Raw genomic sequence first — 25,523 nt, forward strand, 5'->3', positions numbered from 1 at the left:
TATCCCCAGGGCTTTGGTTGTGCTGTACAGGCATGGTACCCTGAATTTCTTTCTTGATTTCTTACCTGTGCTGAGATTAGAGAAATATTTCCCTATTCAAACCTTTTCCTTTCCCTCTTTTCCTTTTGCTGGGGCCTGGATTCATGTTATTCACTTTACCTTCTAATTTATGTTTCATGTAATTGTTCACTTTGCCGGTCTTTGGGTTTCTGGTTCTACTAAATAAACTGTCTGGATAGTCAAGGCAGGGAGATTTGCAACCATGAGAAAATAATAACAAAAAAGCCCAAACACGCAATCTGAAAAGAATGCTTAGGGCATTCTTTTACTACTAGTGTAGTAAATGACTGCTGCCAGCAAAGTCTGGGCGAGAGCGTGGGCTGTACTCGTGCATGTGTGTATGTCCAGGTTTTTCCGCTCTCTGCCGCAGCACTACCATTTCCTAGCCATTATTCTTGTCCTATCTTCCCCTCCCTGCAGCCATTCTAAACTACTTCCTCTAATCCACTGGCATTAATTGCACAATCTGAGCTGAGTAGATGTGCCGCTGGCACTATCTAGAGAAAACAGACTCTGTTGCATAGACATCTCTTACTTCTGTAAACACCAAACGATGTCTAAGAACTGGTGTTACAACGGCTGTCGTGATAGAGGTAACATCCAGAAACCCAGGATGGCAGAAAAAATTAGGAAATACCCCTTCGGTCTTCTTTTGCAATCCTCTACCAGGGAATGTTCCCCACAGTATATTTCTTAGCACTTGAAGCACGCTTTACTGAAAGGGACCTGGTCGTGAATTCTGAGTGTAGCTATGTATTATGGTGTGGTTGGACAGAAATGTGTATTTAGAAAACTAAACCAATTACATTTTGTTAAATAAATGAGTAACATTGTTCTTTGCCTTCCAGTCTGCAGAAGCATGGACGTTCACAACAATCTGACCTGGCTGAACAGGCTGGAGAACTGCACTTGCAAATCTTGCTGATGTTCAAAACCAAGCCTGAAGTTTTCCATGAGCTCAGGTTTCCTAAACTGACTGTGGTTTTAGACTATTTGCTTCTTTTTTGTGTGCGAGGCCTGACGAGTTTAAAGGGACTTTTCCCGACCTCACTGTGAGTCGAGGAACTCCTCTGTTTTTTAACTTGTCGCTGGTCATTTTTGAGATGGTTCACCTGAAGGACATTGGCCTCTGTAACCTGATGGACGTTACTCAAGGCTCTGTGTAGATTAAGAACAATGAATTATGTGACTTGTCCACGATGGGCTGGTCAAGGATTTTAGATTCTGTAGAAGATAATTACATCGTGGCCGACAAGGATGACAAAGAAGAGTGTGGAGATGTGTGTCCAGGAGCTGTGAGAGGGGAGAGCAACCATGCACCTACTGTGATAAATGGCATTTTCATTGAACGCTGCTGGACCCACGATGGCTGTCAGAGAGGTGAGTCTGGGGCGTGGTGATGTCAGCTGTGGTTTTGCTGTCAGTTTTTAACCTGTCAGACCTATTGGAGGGCTAATAGGTGCCTGTTAACCTGCTACCTTTAAGCACAGCTTCCTAAAAGCAAGGCTCAAAATTAACGTTACTCAGGTGAAGAGAGGGCCTATGGGATGGGGCTGTTTTATCAGTTTTGACCTATGTGAATAAAGTATGCAAGAATCTTGTCTTTGGTTTCTTTGCAAAGTTAGGGACTGCCTAAAGCTCACAAGTTTAACTGACTCTGGGTGTATCTGGTACCTTGTGTAATATTTAAGGTGGTATTAGTATCTCTGGTGAGGTTTGGGTAAGGGATTAAAAGTCCAGATTGACTGAAAAGCTGCTGCAGGCAGAAACAGAACAGGAGAGAAAAGTCTGATGGAATAAACCCAACTCTGTACAGGTGCAATGACATTTTTACTGAAAGATTACAACTGCGAGAAGGTGTAAGGCCTGTGGGTAAGTGAGCAACGTTTGCACAGAGCAAGAAGCTGGAAGCCAAGTCAGACCTGCAGGGAAAAGGAGAAAGAGGAGAGAGGACCTGGGTGGGGATTGCCTGCAGCAGGAGTCCTGGGGAGGGTGAAATACGTGGGCTTTGAGCCTGGGCTTTTGTTCAGGCGAGAAGGTATGGTCAGAAATTTAGCTGCTGCTGCAACCCCTGAACTCCAGTTGTTAAACTGTATTAGCATTGCTTTTAATTTCATGCAGCTTTGTTTTTTCCAAACTTGGAACTGATCTGTAGTTTAGTTTTAATTATATATTTACTTTGACTTAGGTGAAATCTGACTGACAGGGAGCAAAGTGAATTGAGGTAAAACTGACACATTTGGAGTTGTCTGTCTTTCTGGAGGTGGTGCATCCAAATGCAGCAGCGTGTCCTACAATGAAATTAGGAAACTTGCAGGCTGGAGAGAATTTCTGGCCAAGCTTTAAAGGGCAACTTGGAGTGCTAAGTGCCAAATTTGAGAAGGAATCCCTACCAGTATGCATAAAGTAATGAAATTAATGTGGTTTCTCCTCTGATACTCCTCACATCCAAATCAGCTCGCTTCCTTTTAAAGAAGGTGGTTGTTTTTGTTGCCAGAATAACAGGGTATGAGCAAGAAGATGCAAATGTGTATGTGTGTTGGTTGTTTTTGTTTTTTTTTTTTTTTAATGAAAATTAAGTTCATAAGGTATTTTGGTTTGTAGTTCAGCAGCACTGAAACCTGGCTCCTTATACATTTGTGGTTTATGTTTTCCACTCTTTCATAACATTAAAATCTAACTGAAACTTTTTCCTGTGGCTAGAGCCTTCATAATGTCGCTTGTTCCTGTGAACTCTCTGGGGCTGTGCTACAGCAGGCTGGAATTCATGGTTTCTCTCCCTCATATTACTGCCTATTTCCATGAACGCTCTAGGAATGTAATACTGTTACCACTGGGTCAGAAATGTCAGCTCCTGAATGTCTCATGCAAATTCAGCTAAATTTACTGGAGAATACCCCGTGCAGTATCCCACGCTCTCTTAGGTTAGTTACCTAAGGAAGCCAAGCTCGTAAGTCCGTTTGACCTGAATTTGAAATGGAAATTTGAATTTGAAAAGAATTTCTAGAGTACTTATATACAGATACTCCCATCTGGTTTTCTGTGTTCCCTGTGGAACATTCAGAGAAGCAATGCTCCTACATGTTTTGGCTGTAGTTGGTATGCAGTTTCAAAACAGTTAACACGCCACACTTATCTCTGTTTTGCATGTTAAGATTGGTACTTTTATTTATTGGTAGCTGGTTCTCAGCAAGTTGCTGTCTGTATTGTGCCTCGTGACACCTGCCTGTGTGCCTCTCAGGTTATTTTAACAGCTTGAGTAGTCTTTTAGACGACTTAGACTTTTTGAGTAGTCTTTTGAGTAGGCTTCAGGCTTTCAACACACACGCACACCAGTAACTGTGGTAGAGATTGACATTTATTTAGTGAACCTGTTCATCTCCGTTTGCTCTGTTCTCTGCTCTTGTGCCAGCCATAACATATCCTTAGCATGTGTAATTGTTTTCTCAAGATTATTAAGCGCTTCTGTGAATTGTACTTTGGCTTTCCTCAGCCTGAAGAGCCTCACAGCAGCTCCCAGAACCGAGGGTATGAATGTCATGAAATCTTTCCCTCTGCATTTTTGCAGCTTATCTGGGAATCTTCAGCAGAGAATTCTCTGCTGAAGTTTCCCATCTCTCTGGTTTTAAGTGTATTCTCCTCTTATGTTTGCTCTTTGGCTTCTAACCAATGCTGGAATGAAACGTAGCGATTTCAGTATAATTTTCTTGGGGGAGGTTTAGTTTTGTGTGTTGTTATTTTTAACACAGGTTATTTGTACCGCTGGTTTGTTTTATAGAACTTGGTGTAGAATCTCCTGTTTGCTATTCTTTGTTTTGCATCTCTGGCTGGGAAGCTGTTGCTGTCTAATGTGGTAGCACTGCTGCCCTGGAACTGTGGGCCAGGATATTTTGTTTGCTGTTTTCTCTACTAGAAAAAATTCTTCAGAAATCTTAAAGACTATGTAAATAATAATTGTTTTGATGTTACAGAGTGTGTGTCAATTGACAGAGCCAAGTCCCAAGCTGTCAAGCTTTTCCAGCGTGCTAAGCTTTGAGTCTTGCTGGAGAAAATAGGAGATGGGCAAGAATTTTGAGAGAGCACATGTGGGAAGTCTGAAAGATGTCACAGACAGGTCTCGTGTGAGTGGGAAGGGAGATGTTCACGGTTGGTGTTGGCGAGGGGTCTCTGGGTTTCCCCGTTAAAGGATCTCACCAGACTGTGGGTATCTCCAGGCTTGCTTTATTAACAACTCAGAGTTGGACCATCACTACGGTGAGTGGCAACAGCTGAGAAAAAGCCTCTTATATTTGTATGATTCTTCATAACGTGCAATACACTACCAATTCATCCTCAATTTCATAAGTCCGTTATATTCCAGAGTTCCGACGAGTTCTGTCCCGCTCCAGTTCCTCTTCTGACATCGCTGCTCCCTGATGCAGTCTTCGGTCATCACGATGACTTATCTTCAGTATTGTTCCTAGAGCACCTGTGCTGTATAAAACAATATCTATTTATTAATTCTTCCTGCTGTTAATAATATCCTAAGAGAAAAGAGTTTTCTAAAGCTTACTCCTTTTATATCCCCCATCTCTTAAACACCAGTCCCTGAGCTTCCCCTGCCTGCTTTCTGCAGTGGCTTCCTTCACATTATCCCTGCACATCTCATATTGATCATGATCCTGCATGAAATTTGATATTTGTTTATTTTAATCAGCACATATCCCAGTTAACTCCAGAACTAACTTTCAGTTAGAGCGTATAATTTTCTCTGAGGAACACATCCAAGTCTCTGAATCATGCTTGCAGCTGTAACTCCAGCCCAGAAATGGTTTCAGTTGGTGATAACGTGTTCAAGACAATAAAGTAAAGGATCTTCTTACAGATGTTAGAGCTGAGGTTGTGGACAAAGCCAGTGGGGAAGAACTGACATGATTTGTGGGCAGCTGCACGCTTTGAAAAAGCAGTTGCAATATTGAGGAATCTGAGTGCAAAGATGTGTAGGTGGATATGGTGAGATTGGTCGGGAAGTGTTTCCTGAAAGTTTTCTTGTCATTTTTTATAAATTGCTTGTGTTGGTGTGAAAAGCAAGTTTGTTCAATTAAGGCCAACTCATGTTACGTTTTGGGCAGGAAGGGAGAGAAATAGGTAGTCTGTTTAGAATTTGGGTCTAGCCTCATGGTGTTCATGGCAGCCAAGGGCTGTTTCTGTTCCAGAGGTTTTGTACTTTTGCAGCCCACATTTTTATAAGGTTTTTTTCCATGCATACTTAGTTTTATTGCCATAAAAAATGTAGTTCTTGGGTCGGTGCAATGTGTTGATACAGAGAGTGTCTTTGCTGAAGAATGCAGACAACAGAAATGCTGGAAATGCCATGTCCTAGACCTCAGTCTAGATCTGCCAAAAATTATTTTCGTATTTTGCATTTATTTCCACGTTTATTTTTAATGTAATAAGAATGCTATATGTCTCTCACTCCATTGCGGAAGGAACCATTCCCTCTGAAATAGGATTTCCTGCCCATTCTCTTTGCAGTCTTCTCTGTCCATACCAGCAGTGTGATGGTTTTGACAGTCTAATTATAAAGGCAGGCTCAGCCTTTTACTTGCATATTGGGTCATGTGGAGGTGGAGTAAGGTAATAGGAAGAAAAAGTGGAATGGGCAAATAGAAGTGACCAGGAAAATGATCTGAAGTATCAGACAGGCCCTTGGTGAATCCTGAAGGGCTGCATTCCTGAAATATAAAGATGGATACTCTGAAATATAGGCTTTGTTCCTTAGAGGATATGATGAAATTCAAGTTCTCCTGTTCCCCCTGAATGAAACCTTTGTAGGAGTCTGTAAACTTCTTGATCTTGGGAGCTGACTACCAGAAAATTTGCGTTATTAATACTGTGAGCCATTTCAGGTTGGTAGGTAGACTTTTTCTTTAATCTATTATCTTGCTTTATGTGATAAAAACAAAAGTTGTGTCTCTCAATTAGTGCAATCTAGAATTTGTTGCACAATATTAACCTCATGAAAAGGAAGTGGAAAGTATATGAAAGCATTTGGGCACTTGAAGAGGATGCCCATCTATAAGAAGGGTCGGAAGGAGGATCCAGGAAATTACAGGCCTGTCAGCTTGACTTCAGTGCCCGGGAAGCTGATGGAGCAGCTCAACCTGAGTACCATCACACAACACATGCGGGACAGCCAGGTGCTCAGGCCCAGTCAGCATGGGTTTAGGAAAGGCAGGTCCTGTTTGACAAACCTGATCTCCTTCTACAACAGGGCGACCTGTTTACTGGATGAGGGAAAGGCTGTGGATGTAGTTTACCTTGACTTTAGTAAGGCCTTTGACACCGTTTCCCAGAGCATTCTCCTGGTGAAACTGGCTTGGATGGGCACACGCTTTGCTGGGTAAAAAACTGGCTGTCTGGCCGGGCCCAAAGAGTGGTGGTGAAGGGAGTTAAATCCGGTTGGCGGCCGGTCACGAGTGGTGTCCGCCAGGGCTGAACACAGTAGCCCTTGGTGAGCTTTCACAGAGCAGTCAGGGCAAGCAGGATTATTAAGCAATATTCAGAAATCATTATAAATTGCTCTAAGTAAGCAAGTTGCAAAGCAGGTGATCATTTTCTTGTATCACCTCCTTGCTTTATTTCCCTTGGAAGGCTGTTGCAGAACCCAAATCTTCTAAGAGTTTTCTTCCAGTTTGCAGATCAAAGTTACTCAGGGCCAGGCAGTACACATTGTTTCAGGTGCCCACTTCTTCTGACTTAGTAACTGTTCTCCCTAAGTGTTATTTCCCTCTTCTGCATTTACAGGAGTCACCTCACTCTTCTCCCACTTGCTTTCCTGGCCCGAGCCAATCCTGCACTCCTGACATCAGCCCGCACGTCCCTCTGCCACGTCCCAGCGATCCCCGCAGCTGCCCTTGCCAGTTCTCGCAGGGACAGTTCATCTTTCTGGTACATGAAGGACCAGCAGGGCCACCACGTCACATGAGCTGTGTTCTTGTCAGGGGCATTATCTCCCCTCTGCAGCTCCTGAAAACACTGTGCCTGACACACGGCAGTGCAGCGCTGTCTCAAGCCCCCATCACACTGTTGGCTCCCAGATGCCCTCTTGTGCTTCCCTTGAGATCCCCATAGTTCATCTTCCCCCTCCTCAGTTTTGACCAGCCAGAGAACACCCATTTTATGACTCTCAAATTCTTCCCACTCTTCTAAGTATCTTCTTGGGGGTCTCAGCCTACTGCCCTTCACATCAGTAGCTTATCATAACAGGGGAAGGATAGCACTGTTTTTCCCCAAGTAAGCAAATACTTAAACTGTTTGTTTAAATAGAAAAATGAAGAGGAAGGGAAAAAAAAACAGCCAAGTGGAAAGTGAAAATTTAATTTGTTGCTGAAACAGCTTGACTACTTCTGCTGCAGCTGTAGCAGTGGGCTGGCACTTAAATGTCTGATCAGGATGAAAGCAAAAATCTTTCCACTAAGGTTTCAAAATACAAAGTGACATTATCTAAGGGAAGACAAAACGTCAATATGTAAATATTGCCGTATGCTCATAGTGCCTTCTCAGCACAGTGCTTTTCTTGTGGCAGCAAGAGCTTACTGGTATGAAAAGTTAAGAATTTTAGGTGTTATTTTGAAGCAATGTCCATTTAAATCAGCAGTAGTGAGAAAAGAGTCAAGAATTTGACTTGTAGAAGGGGAGATGGTTTGTGACTTTCCCCACAGCTTTTACTGTGAGTGAAGTTTACAACTCTTTCGGTATTGGAGAGCCGGACTTTGTTAGGACCGGTCTGGTCAGGCCCTCAGCAGGCTGCTTCCTTCATCACTGCGATTCTTCAGTCAGCACAGGAGGAAGAAGGGCGGGCAGCACTGCCGCCATTGGCCGAGCAACGCCCCGCCCCCGCTGTGTCATAGTATCGGCCAGAATGCGACCAGCAGGGCCAGGGCAACAACGGTCTTCTGAGGAGAAGAAGGCGAGTAGTGAGGAGGCAGTGAGCAGTGGGCAGTTGGCGAGTAGCGAGGAGGAGACTGTGAGGAGGAGGAGGAGGAGACTGTGAGGAGGAGGAGGAGGAGACTGTGAGGAGGAGGAGGAGACTGTGAGGAGGAAGAGGAGGAGGAGACTGTGAGGAGGAGGAGGAGAAGTCTAGGAGGAGGAGGAGGCAGCGGCGAGCAGTGAGGAGGAGGAGAGCAGTGAGGAGGACGAGGCGGCAGCGGCGAGCAGTGAGGAGGAGAGCAGTGAGGAGGAGGAGGAGGCAGCAGCAAGTAGAGTTGGGACATGGCAAGCAACGTTGGGACACGGCACCCAGTACCACCAGCAGCTCCCAGGTGCGGCCGGAGCCAGCCCCAGACCAGACAGGCTCCTGGGCACAGCTGCCCCTTGCCGCGCCCGGAGCACCCGCCCTTCGACATGAGCCACCCACCGCCACGGTGAGTGGGGCAGGGGGGGCCGGGGGGAGCTTGGGGGCCTTGGGCATGGGCTCGAGGGGGGTCTGGAGGGCCCAGGGCAGGTCTGTGTGGGCTCTGGGGAGCGGGGGGGGGCAGCGGTGCTGGGGGGTGGTGGCAGGGGACACACAGGGGCTGCGGTGCAGTTGGGGTCACCCCTTGTATGTGAACTGGGTAAATTGGGCGGCCACACTCATTTCCCAGCCCCTGCCTTTTGATTCTGTAAGAATAACAATGTGGAATTGAGCACCGCAAACAGCTGGAAGACCTGGAGGTGTTTCGTGGCGCTCAGCATGAGCAGAGCGGTGGTTCTGGGTGCGGGGTTTGGACGGGGGGAGCCATCGGGTGCAGGTCGGTGCCTTGAACCCGGCTCCTCTGCGCATCCCGGGCCCCTGCGCTGCGCTGACAGCGTGTGCTGGGAGCGGGGCCGTGTCCTCAGGCCTTCCCCTTGTTGTCTGGCTTCAGAGCTGCGGGTTGTGAGTGTCAGAGCAGCCAAACAGTGAGTTTAGACAAAGGTGCAACAGTCAGGTAGACAAAGAGTAAAGGACGTAGTGTGAGTCTTTTGAGACAAAAGCCAGGTGAATGTGAGCGGTGCATCCGTGGGGCAAGGTGAGGGGTGGTCTCATTGAGGCCAGATGGCCAGGGCTGAAGGGGTCCTGCGGAGTTTTCAGCAAAGGTACAAGGTGCTTTGGAGAGACTGTGGCCTCTCCCTCCTGTAGCTATCACCCAAGTAAAACGGTGTATGTGCTTAAGGGTTTGGTGGCCTTGGAAGAGGCCAATTAATTATCGTTGGGCTCCAAAGCCCCATCAAAACGTTACCTGCTGACTCAGGTCAGTTTGTTCAGTAGCTGTGTCCTGGCATGGTGTCTGACAAGCACGGTAGCAGTAGTTGAGGTTAATAACTGTGGAAGCCACAGCAGCTCCTCGAGGTGAAGTCCCTGCGCTGCAGCACGGAGTGACGGGTGGCCCAGTTGCAGGCAGCAGCTCCCCTCGGAGCAGGAGGGTCAATGCCCTGGCTCCTCACACAGCACCAGCCTCCTTCTGTGGAGACGGGGGATTTTTTTCCTGGCTTTTCGTCTTCTGAACAGATGGCCCTCACGGAGAGGGGAACCCACTGGCTGTATTTGCTTGCTGTAAGCTTGGAGACACCAAACAAAATAAATTTTTTTCCTGAGAAGTGTCATAAAGGCAGCAGTTACCTTTTGGACTCCTGTACTGGCACGTAGATGGCAAAATCCCGTTCTCTGTGTGGACTTGCACCATATTTTGAGTCCTAGGCCCACATGGGCCTGTTAGGCCATTCCCAGCTGGGACTCACAAAGTTCTTACCATCAGGATTTAACGCCAAATTCCCATTCTGCAGAAAACTGCTTTGCCAGCATCTGCTTCCCTCTCTGGAGACCTTGACAGCATCTCTTTGTGAAAGTGTGACATACATGATGTGGCTGAAGGGTTTCTTAGGAAGGGAATGGCAGGCAGGTGCCTGGTGCGTGGGACGTCTCCTCAGAGGAGTCTTTGCTCCCCAGCAGAACGCGCTGGGCTGGTAACCCTGCCTTAGGTGTGTTGAACTTGCCATTTGTGGTTGACAGCCTGTGGTTAGACTTGTCCTGCCTGAAAACCACATGAGCCTTTCTTGTTTGGGTCCTCAGCAGACACAGTGCGAGATCCAGCAGGTTGCTGGGGTGAGGAGTGGTCTCCCCAAGGGCAGGGCTGGCTGGCTGAGGGGCAGAAAGCTCTAGCTGGGGCGCACAACACCGGGGCTCCGGTTCCTTGTGACTCCACCAGTGAGGAACTACAGCTTTGGGGCTCTCTTAGATTATGTCTTTGAGGAACAGTCATCGATTTAATTGTACTGTAAATTATTAACTGTGAAGATTTGCTTTACACAGATGACATGGGATGATTGCTGTGATTTTGTCTTGATATCCTTTCAAATGAGCAAGAGAGGTCTTAAAAATCACAGCCCTGGCCCTGAGTAGAGTGCATTGTGCACCTCCAGCTGTGAAAAACTAGATGCTGGTAATAAATGGTAGTGGCAGTGATAATACAACAAAAATCCTGCTGATTGGGGAGTTCCAAGTGGACAGTTCTTTAATTTTCCCATGGTATATGGTCCCTCACTTTAAAATTCTAGACAGCTGAGAAGCAGAGATATTTTTTGATGGTGACCTTTTCCCTTTAGAAACTCCAAAAATCTACTCTTTAGTATAAAGTATATTCTCATCTATGATAGTAAGCAAGTTAAAGAACATTTATTACAAAAAAGTGGATGCCCATTGGAAAGGTATTATTAAAATGGGATGTCACCATTTCTCAGTGACTGTAATAAAAGTGCTACATCTGGAACATCACTGCTGAAGCATTTTGAGGAGATTGCTTCACTTGAATCATTCTTGATTTGGCTTGAATTTGGGGAACGACTCAAAATTAGATGCAAGTGAAGGAGAATTACGAGCAAAGTAAAAAAAAAAAAGGATCTTGGTAATAAAATAAAAAATCTGGAACAGTGAACATCCAAACATTCTAAATAACCCTAAATATGAAAATACTGAACTAACAGTGATAAGTATTTACTGTCTGTGGTAGCAGAGAAACAAATGTGATACTAAGTTTGAGAAGAGCTTCGAATCCTGTCCTGGAGGCCACAGGTCAGTCAGTCTAGGTTCTGTGCTAGGAAAAATAGTCAACATTTCCAGTAAATACCGAGAATTTGTAGAGAAAAGAAGAAACAGTTTAAACAGAGAAAGATAAGTCCCCGAAATATATACAAAAACCTCAACTTTTTGGTCTTACTATGATACAACTGTGATGTATGTACAAACATTTTGTTCAGTACTGTTTAAGACTGATTCTTTTCATTTGCTGTATGTTTTTCTAACACACGTTTTTGTCAGTTCTGCACTTCTATCTGTTGTAGAGGATTTAGAGATGACATACGTATGTAGTTCTTAAATAGTGAAATGTCTGGAAGAAAACTTCTCAGACATGAACTTCTGTTATGCCTTTGCTGATAACATGTGCAGGAGCAGAGGACTAAATGAGACCAGGGGTCTGCTTTGCTCAAGAGCTTGTTTCTGACGGTCATGGGAGTTAGGAAATCCGTGACATTTCTCCGATAACTTGCTCTTGGGGAGGCGCTGCACAAGCCCCAGGCTGCGTTGCTCTGTGGAGCCAGCAATGAGCTCAGATCCATGCTGCGCCGGCACCAGTGCCCAGCGTGTTCCGTGCGGTGGCCCTGTGCCGCTCTCCTGGGCGAGAGGGGCCTTCCCTGGCAGAGAGCTCAGGCTGCCCACCGCACCATGCCTCTGCCGAAGCCCAGGGCATCCAGCTGCCTTGTTTCCAGGGGTTTAATGGGTCTTGGTTCAGGCCCAAAACATTTCCTCATTCCCTCCAGTACCCTTTTGAACCTTGAATTTAATTCAGCATTTTTGAGGACCAGCCTGTTCATCATTTAAATGAGAAAATACATGTACAGACTTCTTTGAAGTTGCTACATCCCTCTGCTCAGGTGGGAGTTGCATTTTAGTTGGTTATATGGTCCATGAAGTGTTAGATGGAAGGAAGTCAATGAAAAGGAATTGGATTGACTTTCTCCTCTGCCACCGTATGCAGCTGCCAGGTGATACCACAAGTCAATCCTTAGCACAACTGATGTAATGTGGTGGTTTCAAAAGCGAATGCAAACAGTGGATTAAAAAAGTAATGTAGAACAGTTGCTGTAGTACCGGTGTTTCATCAATGTGCATAACAGGGTGAGCTAAATCGTTTCTTTAATTTATTGTTGGTAGGCTACCTGTGAGATTATTGTGAAACCCCAGATAGAATTCCTGTAAATCCATGATCTCTTTCGTTGTTTTTTTTGTGTGTGTGTGTGTTTGGTTTTTTTTTTTAATATCTTTTGTTGAGTATACTTTTGTGTGTGGTAATTCAGCCTAGCAACAGACATTTATCCTGAATTATCCCACTGAAAGATGTGTAATACAGGTACAGTGGCATTTAAATGTAAAGCCAAAGGAAACAAAGGAGTTCAGTCTCTTGTTGTGTAACTAAAACACAACCTGCCTAGAGAACCCAAAGGTCAGGATGAACATATTATGCCATAAATTTATTCACTCACAAATGTGAGTGGATTTAGAGTATTAAAAGCTTAAGCCTACTGTCACTTCCTGTGTTATTTCTCCTGTCTTCCAGAAAGTGAAGTCAGATAAGGTTGTGTTAAGAACTCTCTAAAAATGTGTCTGCTAATTATGGATGCTTCAGTTTTTGTGTTTGGCTCATACCTGAGGTTCACTTTTTGGAACCTCTGCTCTGTGGTAGCTGTGATGATTCCCCTCTGTTGGCTTTCCAGGGATGCAGGACGTGCCTTGGGTAGAGCAGGGGAGGGTCCTGCTTGGATAGACTGCGTGGTCTGGTTCTTCCTTTGTTGGTCTTGCAGCTTTTCACCAATTAATAGGAAAAAGATGCAATTTGTTCACTTTGGATTGTTCAAGGTACGCATTAGAGAACCGTCAGCATACTGACTTGGGAACTGGAAGAGACTTGAGGAGGCCTTGGGTTATTTTTTATTGCTCTGGCTACAGAGGAGGACCTGGCACCCCTGTGCCAGGGCTCTGGGAAGGGGAAGAGCCCAGCAGAGAGTATCCCAGCCCAACCCTTCTGGCCTCTACAGCAGCGTAGTCCCGGGAGTCTGCTGGACCGAACAGCACTTCAGAGCCGTGGCAGTGCTGTCTGGTTGGTCTCTCTCAAGCCTTGGAAGCACCATCTAAAATCTCAGAAGAGTGTTATCTGAGGAGGCTGTTGTGGGGTTTGGTCTCAGAGGAGACCTCCAGGGCTGAGCTCTGCTGGAGCCTGTGCCTTGGTGGTGCTACGCCGTTTGGTACTGAGCTGTTCTGTCTGCTGTAGATGGTCCTTGTTTCTGATAGGAATCTTCCAGAGGCCATAAGATGTTGCTTTTACATAATCTGATGGGCATTTACCTGGCAAAATGTTGGGCACGATTCAACAAGACAGTATTTTGTGCAGCAAAGTATTGGACAGGTCTTTGTAAATTCAGCTGTAATAATGTGGCTGTCAAGGAGCTTATATACGTCTGTATTGCTTTTATTTCAGATTACTTGAAACCTACAACAGCCTGAAGGACAAAAACTTGACTGAATACTTCAACAATACCTGGATGAGACAACATCTTCAGAGATCAGGACTGGTGAGACTGAAAAATTTCCTTTTCTGAGAAAAAAGAATCATTTCTCTTAATACTGTGCACATAAAATCACTGATAGTCCTGTTGTTCATTTGTTAGAGGTATGTGTTGTCATTGGTAAGAATTTGACCAGCCAAACACATGTAGTTCTCCTGTGCAAGATCAAAGCCACACAATCCCAAAGTTCTCCCCTACACCATATTCGCCAGCAGCATTGATTCTCTTAGGTTTTTAAAATGTGACATCTAAGTATCTTTGACTCTAATAGCTGTTTAAATAGCTTCAGTGTTATTTTTTTAAGACTTTAATGGAAAACAGAAGGATTTGGTAAAAGTGAATGTGCTTAACACTTTAAAAACTACTTATGCACTCCTGGGTGTAACTGTTTAGCACAGGCAGATGCAACCTCTATGCAGTAGGAAGGCAAGTATTTAACTGCCCTCCACTGACTTGGGCAGCGGCCCTTGAAGGGCAAGGCTGAGCCCACAGCTTTTAGATGTGACTGGGGCTCTCCCGCCCTCTTCAGCTGGCTGATGGGTTCCACGGGGTCCAGGCAATGACAATTCTGTGCTCGGAAGGCGAGTTGCAGCACCGTGGCAGAAGCAGAGGTGGTAACTAACTGGGGGGAGAAAGTATCCTTTCTGGGAAATTGCATTCTGTTTAAAAACATACCTTGTGCTCTCTTGTCTGTCTTAGTTACATTGTATTTGTTTACGGCAGATTTCAAGGAGTGGGAAAATAATACCAGAAAAGGAATACCGGCTTAATGCTATACGGGAGGAACGTCAGAGCCGTGTACGGAAGTGCCTGGCTGGCACGATGTTTAATGAGGCCCCTGACACAGAGGTACGTGTTTACCAGCGACATGTGAGCCGTGTCAGGTACTCCCCTGCTGACAGCCAGGGGCTGTGAACTCCTACTGGACTGTGTGGGGTAGCTGCACCCTTGTGGTGCCCTGAAAGGCTCTGTCCTGCCAGGAAAAGGACAGTCGTGCTGTGTGGAAACGGTGAAACCTCCGCTGGCCTCTGGTTGTCAGCTCACCCCGCCAGCAGAGCGTACACTGTCCTGGCTCTCGCGCTGCCCTTTGGCTCTCATCAGATTGTGGGATGATATTCACGGGGCTACTTGGCTTAAAAAAAATTCTAATCCAAACAAAGTAGTTGGAACATGGTCATAAATCTCACCTGAACACGAAATTTGGGCACATTCCTGTTACGTATCAAGAATGGAGTTGGTCCCTCCAACTTTACAGATGCTCAGTTGTTGTTTGCCGATGTTAATTTACAGAGGTGTCATGCAAATGGTTTGAATCAACAGTGGTTTTGTAATAGGGCTCGGTGAGGGTAATGACCAGGGAGCAGGCAGATGATAAGCAGAGCAGAAGCAAGTGTTAATGCCTTCAGTGACATCTCATAATGTCCAATAACGAGGTTTCTCTCTTACACTGATAGCGTCATCATCATCCAGGAGCAGAGAAGAAACGTGCAGAGAATGGCAGGAAGGAGAAGGCACAGAAAGTCAAGGTAAGGCTGGAGTGCTCCCGAGTGCTGTGGGGATGCGGCAGCTTTTCCCTGGGTTAAACCACAGCCATGGGTCAGGCCAGAGACTCGCTGGGCCAAGGGCTCTGTCTCTGAGGTTTATGGAAAAAGTACAAGAAGCAGATAAATAGAGGATGTTCCTGCCCCAGGTTACATCTCCTCTGTCCAGCAGTTCATGAACTTCCATTCATGCACCTAATTCCTTTGGAATCTACTTATTATTTTGGTTCTGCAGTGTTCTTAGTTATGGAATTATGAGTTGTAGGAAATGGTACTTTCTCGCATTTCTGCACAATAATTAATATATCTGCTGTCTGATAATTCTATTGTTCTCTTTATGAAAAGAGTTCATAACTGTTCTTTTCCAAGGCATTTGTAGTTTTTAGGTACCTTTTTATATTCCTTCTCAGTTTTCCAAGCTGAAGACTCTCAGTCTATTGAGGCTTTCAGCCATTCTAGGCTTCTCATTGCTGTTGCCATTTTCCAACCTCTTCTAGTTTTACTGTTTCTGTTTTGAAATGGGGAACCAGAACAGGATGAATAATTCAGGAGACATGTTGCAGTTGTTCTAGTAATTATAGACAGTCTGCTCTTGACTGCAGCTGCACACTGAGCTCATGTTTTCAGTTGTTTGCCTCTCCACACACTATTTAGCAGAACGAGCATGTAAGTAAGGAAAAGAGGTTTCAGAAGACTTTGCTTTGGTGTCATGTAGGTAGAGCTTGGTTCTGTAGTTGTCATGGAAGTCCCACAGAAGTCAATGGTTCTTCTCCCCATGAAGTCGCTTGGACTCACATGGGAAAAATTGTTCTCATTTTGGCTGAAATGTACTCAGCATATTATTTCTCTATTAGGAGCCTGTGTCCGTTGAGAAGAATGCATTGTCAAGCTAGCTGCTGCTTGGAGCAGCTGAAAACCAATGTCAAATCTTTCTGATCTTAAAGAATACATTTATGAGGTAAAGGAAGGAAGAGATTTTCATGTCAGACAGCGATGGCTGCGGTAGTTGCAAAGGCACCGTTTACTGACTGAAGTCCTGCTGGCAGAGGTCACACCAGTGGCAGCAGCGACTAAGGCAGCCTGTGAAGGGAGTCTGGACTTGGTGATTTTGGAACATAAACCCAAAGTGTTTCCTTCGGTGAGAAGCGTAGGAGAGATGCCTGCTGTCCTGGTTTCAGCTGGGACAGAGTTAATTTTTCTTCAGAGTAGCTAGAATAGTGCTGTGGTTTGGGTTCAGTGTGGGATTTGGTATCAGAAGAATGCTGATAGCACAGGGATGTGTGCATTTGCTGCCAAGAGATCAAGGAGTTTCCACAGCCAGAGCAGCAGACCCAAACTGGCCAGGAGAATATTCCCTATTGTGTAACGTCACGCTCGGGATGTGAAGGAGGGTCGGCTGGGAAGTGGTTGGTTCTCTCTCACTTCCAGGATGGCTTTTTCGGGATCTTGGCTTCTCTGGGATCACCAGCTGGGAACAGACTGTTTATCAGTCAGCGGGCGGTGGCAGGCGCCTCGTGCGTTACCCATTTATACTTTCTGTTATTGTTGTCTTATTTCATTTTAATTGCTAAACTGTTTTTATCTCAACCGCTGAGTCTCCCTGCCTCTACCCCTCCAATTCCCTCTCTCATGCCCCAGGGTTGGGGGTGAGTCAGCAGCTGCCTGGCGTTTGGCTGCCGGCGAGCTCGAACCACAACACCCGCAGATGCGTGATGTGTATCTCTGCTGCGGTACCACGCCAGGACACAGGAACCTGGCTGCAGTTAGCAGTGTAATTTAACCCTGAGCTCATATGTTCAGTGAATTCGGCTGAGTAGCTAATCTGAAAGGAGAAAGACAGGTGACTGAGCAAAGGAGGATGAGAGACAGAGCTGCCTGTTTCCAGAAGGGTGGTCAGCCCGCCTTGGGGCTTTTGAGAAAAGAAGGGAGGGTGGGGCAGTAGGCAGAGCAATGAAGTGGCAGATGCACTCAAATTTAAAAGAGAGAGACCTTCAACCAAGCCAAGAATCGGGAGATACGCAGAAACAGGCAGAAGAATTGAATTTGGGAGGATCAGCAGCTGGAGAGGGCTGCAGGGAAATGAGTCAGAGGTGGGAACAAGTCTTGTCCCTCTCCTCCCCATGATTTCCTTGCCTTCCTTAACCAGGTGTCCCAGTGTCACAGCTGTCCAGTGAAAGACAGCTGGCAGGCAGGCTCAGGCATTGCTGTTAGAGCTGGCAGGCCGATATTGACTTGCCTCTTTCCCACAATTTAGTACCTCAGAGACATAAATTTCTCTTCTTTTAGGGGGAACCATCCAGAAGACCAGTAGGAAATGCCTCATCTATGCACTTACCTCACCTACAGCCCAGTGCAAGAAATCATTGTGGGCTCTTCCCTCCCCTTGCCAGAGAACCAGCTGGCCACTCCCAGTGACGAGTGAGCCACCCCGAAGGCGCTGTTGTGAGCACACACAGCACAGGTGTGCACGTAGGCCTGTGAGGTCTGAGCTTATTCTAGAGCACTGACTGCCCCATCCTCCATCCCCTGGGGCCAACCTCCTGTTTGCAGGGTTGTGTCATTAAAGAGAAATCTGCAGAAGCCGATATTGCATGAATGGCACATCAGAACCTAGGGAAAATAAGTAAAATCTTTGCTTTGTGATAAATCTGCATTAATCCTTCCCTTTTCCCTGCCTTGTCGCCCAAGGCTAGGCCAGTGTCAGTACGTTAACTATTGTTAGTGAGTGCTGGGGCTGTAGGCGTGTTCACACACATTCTGAAATCCCGAGAGCAATGGAGGTCTTTTAGAAAACAGAGGTGAACGGGTGAAGTACCACTAAAGCTCATCCAGAAGGCCATGCTTCAGAGCTCTGGCTCAGAAACCTCTTCCTCTCTGTTAACAGGCAGAGAAGGAACATTAATATACTCTTGAAATACAAGGATATTAACATCTAAGGTCAAAGGTCAAATATATGGTTCAGTTTTAACTGGTTCTCGATTTCAGTGATGATTGTGGGTGCAGACTGAAATGAGATTATCAGTCCTGAGTAACCTTGTCTGCAGAAAGAGGACACTTGGGCCTGTAGTTATTGTGATGGTGGACATCATCGCATCAACACCGATCCAAGGAGTCTGCCTGTTCTAAGGCAGCGAGTTAACTCAGAGAAACAGGTTTTTGACTTGGTATTCTGAAGGGCTGTCCTGGTTCAGCTGGGATAGGGTTAAGTTTCCCGAGCAGTGGGGAGGAGGCTCTACCCGGGTTATTCAATACTGTGCTGCCGTCAGGTCCATGGGCCGAGCGCGGGAACAGTTTCCTGTGGGCTTTTGTCTGGGGAGGCACGTGTGGCGGGCAGGCTGTGTCCCTTGCGGTATTTCTCTGTATATCCTTTGTCTTGTTTACTGTTGTTATGTTTATTGATATTGTTATTGCTGTTGTTGTTGTTCAGATTGTTATTTGTTGCACTGTTGTATTAAATTTTTCCTTATGTCAACCCCGGGGTTTGTGCCTCACTCCCAGCCCTGCCCGGTCCGAGGTTGGGGGAGGGACAGCGACAGTGTGGTCTCTGGTCCTGACAGGGCCTAAACCACCACAAGGGTATACAAGGAGAAGATAAACTAAAAACATTAAAATGCTGAATTCTGAACAATAGGCCTGCTTTGGTGGTGCGTTCTCTGTGTGTGTGTGTGCTGAAGTCACCAAAAGGCAGCTCACGGCTGCGTTCCTGTGAGTGTCTGTGAGCTCACATGTTTGCTTCAAGGATGCATTGTGAAGAGACAGAAGCAATACCTGTATTTATGGTCAAGAATTATTCTAGATGCTCCAGTATTTGGATGCTCAGTGAGAGATGCCTAAAGGGTTCTGGCTCTTCAGAGGCAGACTAGAAAATCTACTTTCCTGAAGGTACCTGAGAATCACTCATCCCTTCCAAATATCATGATCGGTGCTTTTTTTTTTTTTTTTTTTTTTTTTTTTTTCCTTTATGATGCTGCTCTGCACTGGAAACTGTACACTGAGATTTTGTAGCTGTTTTCTTTTTCCTGTTCTAGACTTCCAGGCAACCACATACAGCTCCAAGAGATCTGCAACACTCACTCCATTTCCCACCACATCCTATCAGCGCTGCAGCAGAGGCTGTAAAGACTTCAACATCTGAAAAGAGGTGCCTGGCACCTGAACCCAGTCAACAGCCTGCCGGCAGGGTGAGGCCATAGTTCATTCTGAAAATAATGTGATTTTAGGGATATCTTTATAATGCTGCTTCTGTACTGTAGTTCCCAGAACTGTATACCGCAGGCAACATGCCTTCCAAACGGTAATCAGCTTTTATTTAAACTCTCCTTTTTAACATCCCCTTAATTTTCGAGACATTGACTTACTGGTCTAATGCCCAGTTCTTGATCACAGTGAGGAAAAATGCAGTGGCATGTCTTTTATAGTATAAAATCTATGCATTCATACTTTTCTCCCTCCACGTAGACTATCTGTTATGTAGAGAGGGAGGCATCCACCTGGATAACACCAAGAACTCAGGAATATTTTCACACAGTCTTACAAGTTTTCATCTTCATCTACAGCTGCAAAGCAGCAAAAAAAACCTCCTTTATTCTTTTTTACCATTCCTCCTGATAAGTCACACTAGCAGGTTCAGAGAATGAGAGCTTTTTGGAGTAGCCAGACATGATCTTGATACATACACAGTTACTTTCAGGTGAGATTTGGACCTCTGTTCTAGAAAAACATTCTGTAATTGGTTTTGCGTTAGGAGTTCCATGGGACTGGGGGATTTTGGAATGGGGCTGTGACCACTGCCTGCCAGACACTGTACAAATAGCTCCCTTCTGAATTTGCTCTGTATTGTGATGGGCACGATCCTTTCCCCAGAATTTGCTGGCATTTTCTACTTAATGCTCCCTGCTGGCAAAACAGCCAGATCAGTCACAGGGTATGCAGACATGACACAGAGCTCGGACCCAGAGCACACGACATTTGCAGAATTTATTCTCTAGAGGTGCCTTTTGGTTCTCGGGGCCTCTGTTTGCATTTCATCCCGAAGGAGGACTAGACCTCCCCTACAAATGGGAGAGAAGCATTTTGAACCACATCTTGGGTAATTGATGCCAAATGATGTTACTTGCCAGCGGAGGGAGCGCAGCAATGCTGTGGGGTTCTGTCTGCTGGGGATCAGAACTCTGCACGGTTACAAGCAGTCCCCGGCTCACAGTGCTGTATATACCTATGGGGGTGACACTCCCAAGCAGTCTTCCTGTTGCCTTGCAAATTAAAAGAAGGGGGTTTAGCAGAGAAATCTTTTTGTGAACAAAATTGCAAGCATCGAGTTAGGGAATTGTTCTAGAAGTATGTGTCTTGCTAGGTGTAAAGAGCCATCAAACCCTGGTTAGTTCACTTGATCGCTGGATTTGCATAACCTGCTTAACCTGGTTAAAATGTGTTCACAGGAGAAGAGGAGTGAAGTAAAAGGTCCGAATGTGGTGAAATGCGTGACTGATACATCTCCCATCATTAAAACCGGTCTGATGCCACCGCCACCTCCACCCCAGCCAAAAGGTGGAAACACGGTGAGAACTGGGGTAACCAGAGGGAGACAGCCGCATCCCATCACTGTACCCAGTGAGGCAAAGCAACCTCCAAGGAAGGTAGGTTAGCTCTGTCTACGTCTCTGTTTATGTGCAGGTATATAATCTTCCTTGTTGGTGTATTTGCCTAATGCTGAAAGATGTGTATACCTAGTTTGCATAAAGATTCACTGAATTTTTGAAAGACAGAAAATTCCTAACTATTAAAATAATGTAACTGCCACCCATCTCTCTATATACTAAAACATTTGGTGTTTTTCATCAGCTAGGGGGAAAAAAAGGTGCTTGAACAGAAAAACCATGGGACTTCTAACCTAAAGCCTTCTGGTTTAGTCAGTCTGGTCCTGTCTCTGACCAGAACTCCAGAGGGATATGTGAAATGCCCTGTGCTTATGAAAAATTTTATCTGTTACACTCTATCTTCAGCCAGTTTTGGCTCCTGTAAAGGGAATTGTGGGAACCCCGGATAGAGAGGGGCAATATGGGTCCATGGTCCCTGCAATTTTGGGCAATTCGATGCAGTGGATTTTCAGTTTGAAATATTTTCCTCCCCTTCTGCCTCTTACAAAGCACTTTCCAATTTAAGCAGCTCAAGGCCTGTCTTAAAAAGACTGGAAGCCTCACGTGTACACCACACCTACATGCTCTTTGTGTTCACCTTTTGTTAGAGTTGGAAGCCGACTGCATTTTTTGTGTATTTCCTGCTGCAGAATTCTGGAGTAGTCTCCAGGTCCCCAGTACGCAGCGGCGTGTTTGTCACCATGGCCTTTGTGGGGGAAAGTTTCTTTTTACCTGGCCAGTACACTGATGGCAGAAATGAAATCGCAGTCTATCAGCAGCACTGTGGAGGGGAAGTCCTGTGTGTATACAAAGGCAGCCTGTTGGAAGGAGGTAAGGATGAAGAGTAAGAAAGAGTTCATATCGATTCTGCCAACTTTTTTTTTTTTTTTACTAAAATGTTGGCATGTTATCAAAATGACTTCAGCTGAGCTCAGTCAAGATATATGCATCCAGGGCTTTTTATATCATCTGTCTCCACACTAAATCTGGATCTACTGTTTCATGATTGAAGCTGAGGTTAGAATGACTTCTGCAAATTATGGTAGAAGGAATTTAGAGAACTAATTTAACAAAATTCTGTAGCTTAGGATAATTTCATATAGAGCTGTGCCGTTAATAAAGTAGTAGTGGTAGTAGTAGAAGCAAAGTGTCCTTAAATAGGGGTTATTTGTTTCTGACTTGCTACAACATGTCAGTGCGTGTTGCTTATTACTCCAGAAGGAAAAGTACATAATGGGAGCCCAATTCCCATCTCTTTGACGTGAGTGCAATTCCATAGCACCAGTAAAAGGAGAATTGTATTCTGGGATCCTGGGAAGGGGCGATGGCTGGCAGATTGTCAGTTGTGAGGAGGAGTGATTCCACCGATGACACCCCTCATTCCAGCTCGCAGAACCCCTGTGCTGCCGTTTTCAGGGGGTGTGGTAAGATGGTGCAGAGCTCCCTGTGCTCCCGCCTGTCCCCGAGGCGTGGGAGTGTGCCCGCGGATCAGCTCACGGGTCTCCTGGGCTGGCTCCCCGCTGTGTCCTCTGTGCCTGCTCCTCTTGTCCCCAGCCCCGCTCACAGGCCTGAGGGAGTGACCAGTGTAAAGGGGGTACAACCCCATCCCCCCCGCACGGAGCGGGGTGGCCGCCCCTGTGCCCTCCCACCTGGATGCCAAGCAGTGCCCTTGCAGAGCAGCCTGGAACGGCTCCAGAAGCAGCATCTTTCTGGTACCCGGTGTTCCCTGAGCCCAGCCGCGTCCGTGTGGGCCCAGAGCCACTGATGGTGAGCTGTGCTCATCTGGAGCCTCAGCTGCCCCTGCCAGGTGTGTCCCACTGAGGGGGCTCTGACATGTTGCTGCCCTGCACCGGGTGGGCCCGTGCCAGGAATCCTAAACCTCCTGTGCACGATGCCCACTCTTGTAAGGCAAGGGCGGAGTTGATTTTGTGGAGATGGGAGGCTCTGCTCTCTGTTCTGTGGCTGTGAGTGCCCAAATGGAGTGGCTTGTCACAGGGGTGCCCATCTTGGCGCTCCGGGGTTGGAGAGAGACGAGGCTGTTGTGTGGGGAGGAGGTGGGGCATTACCAACTAATTAATGCAGCTGAGAACCAGAGTACCTGGCCTCAGAGGGCTGGGTGCTTTGGTGGTGATGCAGGTGAGATAGGACGATTGCAACAGGCTGACAGCAAAGCATAACCTCTTTTCTTTGAATCCTGTCTGCGACTGCAGAGACCTTTCAGTTCATGTCAAGGAAGCACCGAGGTTTCCCGTTCAGCCTCACCTTTTTTGTCAATGGGCCACAAGTGGACAGATTGAAATGCTGCTGTGAATACAACCAGAGGCCCTCCGCGGTGAAAAGCCGATATGGACACTTCAGACTTCTCAGTGTGGAGGGAGCATCTCCTTGCAACAGGTAGGGAGACAAGTGCGCTTTGCTCACAAGGACCTCATAGCCCAGTAGTTCAAGTTTTTGTTTTCCCTTTTGTCATCTTTCTGGCACCCTGCAGCTCTTCCTCAGCCCCGAGCGGAGCGGTGGCCGGGGGTGCCACACATACACCCCTCGCCTGCTTCTCCTGCAAGTGCTGGTGAAATAAGTGTGAAGAGCGCTGCTTACTTAACTGTAGTTTGGGGGGGGTTGTTTGTGATTGTGAGAACGGGATAATTTATTTTTAACAGCTCTGCCTCGAAGGTGGGTTTCTGCTGTAATACCCCTGCTGCAGAATAAGACAGTACTGAATGCTAGCCATCTTTCTGAAAACAAATCTCTGCAGAAGACTCTAGGGTTTGGGCAAAAGTCAATGTGAGCAACAGCTGAGGGTTTACCAAGAAGCTTAAATTTTTATAAAATCTTCCTTTCATGCGAATGTTAAGTCATGCCAGACAAGTAAAATTCTGCACACATGGGTAATTTTAAAACGTTTTTTTGTAAGTAATTTTGAAAGTTCATCAAGCAGTTGGAAGAAGAGAATCTCCACAGAGTTATGCTCTTATATTTCAGATACGGACCAAGTTCTGAGGGGAAAAAATTCTATTGTGCCATGTTTTTTCTACTCCAATCCACCATTGGACATGATTTATGTAAATGTTTTACTTAGTATCTTGGAAGTAGTGAAAAGCATCTGAATTCAGAATGGATATAGTGGCTACAGAGTTTAGGAAATGCCCTAATTTCAGCTATTGTGTGATTTCTGGAAGGATTTGAAGTGAATTTTCTAATGACTATAGTCTCCAGAAATTGTTTCATTTCTTCCTGAGGTGTCCCCACTTTGTCCCACTTCCCCTCTTAGTGATACCTCTGTTTCCTGGCTTGGTGTCAGTCCAGCCAACCTTATCTGGCGACTAAAACCCGTCTCCATTACCAGGTTTTCCCCGTAAATGACAACTCTTTCCACATCTCCTTCAGGTCAAATGCAGAAACAGAAAATAAATAACTGGAAATAATTCAGTCTGTCTGCCTCTTCCCCTGCTGTTATTAGACCCAGCAGACAGATTAAAAAACAAAACCAGAGTTATCACTGTACTGGGTGTTGCAGCAGGATCAGGATCCAGCACACGTCTGCCTTGGTGCTTGCCTGCCCTTCTCAGTGGTTATATCTTCACAGATCATTGCTGGTGTAGCTTGAAATTAATGGACACTTATGATCATTTTGATTTCAATCAGTTTATACTTCAACCATCACCTTTAAGTGGGGACAGTGTCACTCTCCTTCAAGGAAGAACTGTATCTGTGATAGTGGAGCTCTTGAGAACTTCAGGGTGCTTCTCCAAGGGAATGGTTATCAGTAACCATGTGGTCTGGTGGCAGCACAGAGGCAGATGGGTACCCGGTTCCAGTGCTAATAATGAGCTGAACGGCTCACTGCCTGCTGCCCTTCCATTGTTCATGCAAAGAAAACCACGATACTTTCCAATTCTCCTTGTTGTTTTATAGGTGTGTTATTGCAGCGCACCTGGACAAAAAGTCAGTGCCACCCAAGGAAAAGATGGAGGAGGACTGTGAGGAAAATCCAGGGGAGACGGCGGGGGTGTTGAGCCAACTAATAGCACTGAGCAAAAAACAAGCAAATATTCAGTGTTAGTCATCTCACCAGGTATGGAAGTGTAATAAATGTGATGATGATTCATGTTTATGAAATATATTGACCTTTAACATACATGTATGTGTTGTAAATATTTTATGGTGTATATACGCTAAGAGAAAAGTTATTGTGGTTTTGTCTTTTAATGGGTTGGAGTCTTTGTCATCTCAGACTATGCAATGGCTGTGTCGGTGTTTTGACGATGTTGTTACTGCACCTAGTGGAAAAGTACCAGACAGAGCCTCGTTTTACTGGAGAAGTACCGGAAGGACCTTTGTTTTGGCGGGAAGAGGAGGAATGGAAAAACACCAGAGAACCCCCCCTCAACAACACCAGAGAATCTGAGAAGATCCAAGAAACTCCACTATGCTTCCGTGGACTAAACACACCTATCTTATGAATATGTATTAAAAAAATCTATAAAGGGGGTGGGTTTGTTTACATGGTGTGCGTCGGTGGTGGAGCGGAGACTCCCCGGCGTACCCCGTGTGGTTTTCCTTGTTCTTATTTCAATAAAATTGTAAAACTATATTTGGCTTTTGGCTTCTAAATTTATAACAGAAGCGAGTGTGCCAATTGTTGAGGACAAAATGGAGACTGGACAGGAGA

At 45.8% G+C, this 25,523-nt stretch overlaps 2 protein-coding genes and 1 pseudogene across 2 annotated transcripts; all 3 read left to right on the plus strand.

Annotated features, from left to right (window-relative positions):
* The first annotated feature begins 613 nt into the window (after positions 1–613).
* Positions 614–1,865, plus strand: LOC113490567 (annotated as a pseudogene).
* Positions 1,866–8,336: 6,471 nt separating this feature from the next.
* On the plus strand, positions 8,337–15,374 carry LOC113490570 (glutamate-rich protein 3-like). The gene is made up of 4 exons (XM_026867089.1): positions 8,337–8,465; positions 13,590–13,683; positions 14,401–14,526; positions 15,132–15,374. Exons 1-4 carry the CDS (start codon positions 8,446–8,448, stop codon positions 15,258–15,260), a joined length of 369 nt encoding a protein of 122 aa, XP_026722890.1. The 5' UTR covers positions 8,337–8,445; the 3' UTR covers positions 15,261–15,374.
* Positions 15,375–19,219: 3,845 nt separating this feature from the next.
* LOC113490568 (glutamate-rich protein 3-like) lies at positions 19,220–25,297 on the plus strand. Its single transcript, XM_026867087.1, has 6 exons — positions 19,220–19,399; positions 20,657–20,854; positions 21,505–21,685; positions 23,065–23,248; positions 24,767–24,860; positions 25,136–25,297. Exons 2-6 carry the CDS (start codon positions 20,735–20,737, stop codon positions 25,295–25,297), a joined length of 741 nt encoding a protein of 246 aa, XP_026722888.1. The 5' UTR covers positions 19,220–19,399; positions 20,657–20,734.
* Positions 25,298–25,523: the final 226 nt, after the last annotated feature.

Source organism: Athene cunicularia, unplaced genomic scaffold (genome assembly GCF_003259725.1).
Source record: "Athene cunicularia isolate RWA unplaced genomic scaffold, athCun1 SCF_14, whole genome shotgun sequence".
NCBI classification, from domain to species: domain Eukaryota; kingdom Metazoa; phylum Chordata; class Aves; order Strigiformes; family Strigidae; genus Athene; species Athene cunicularia.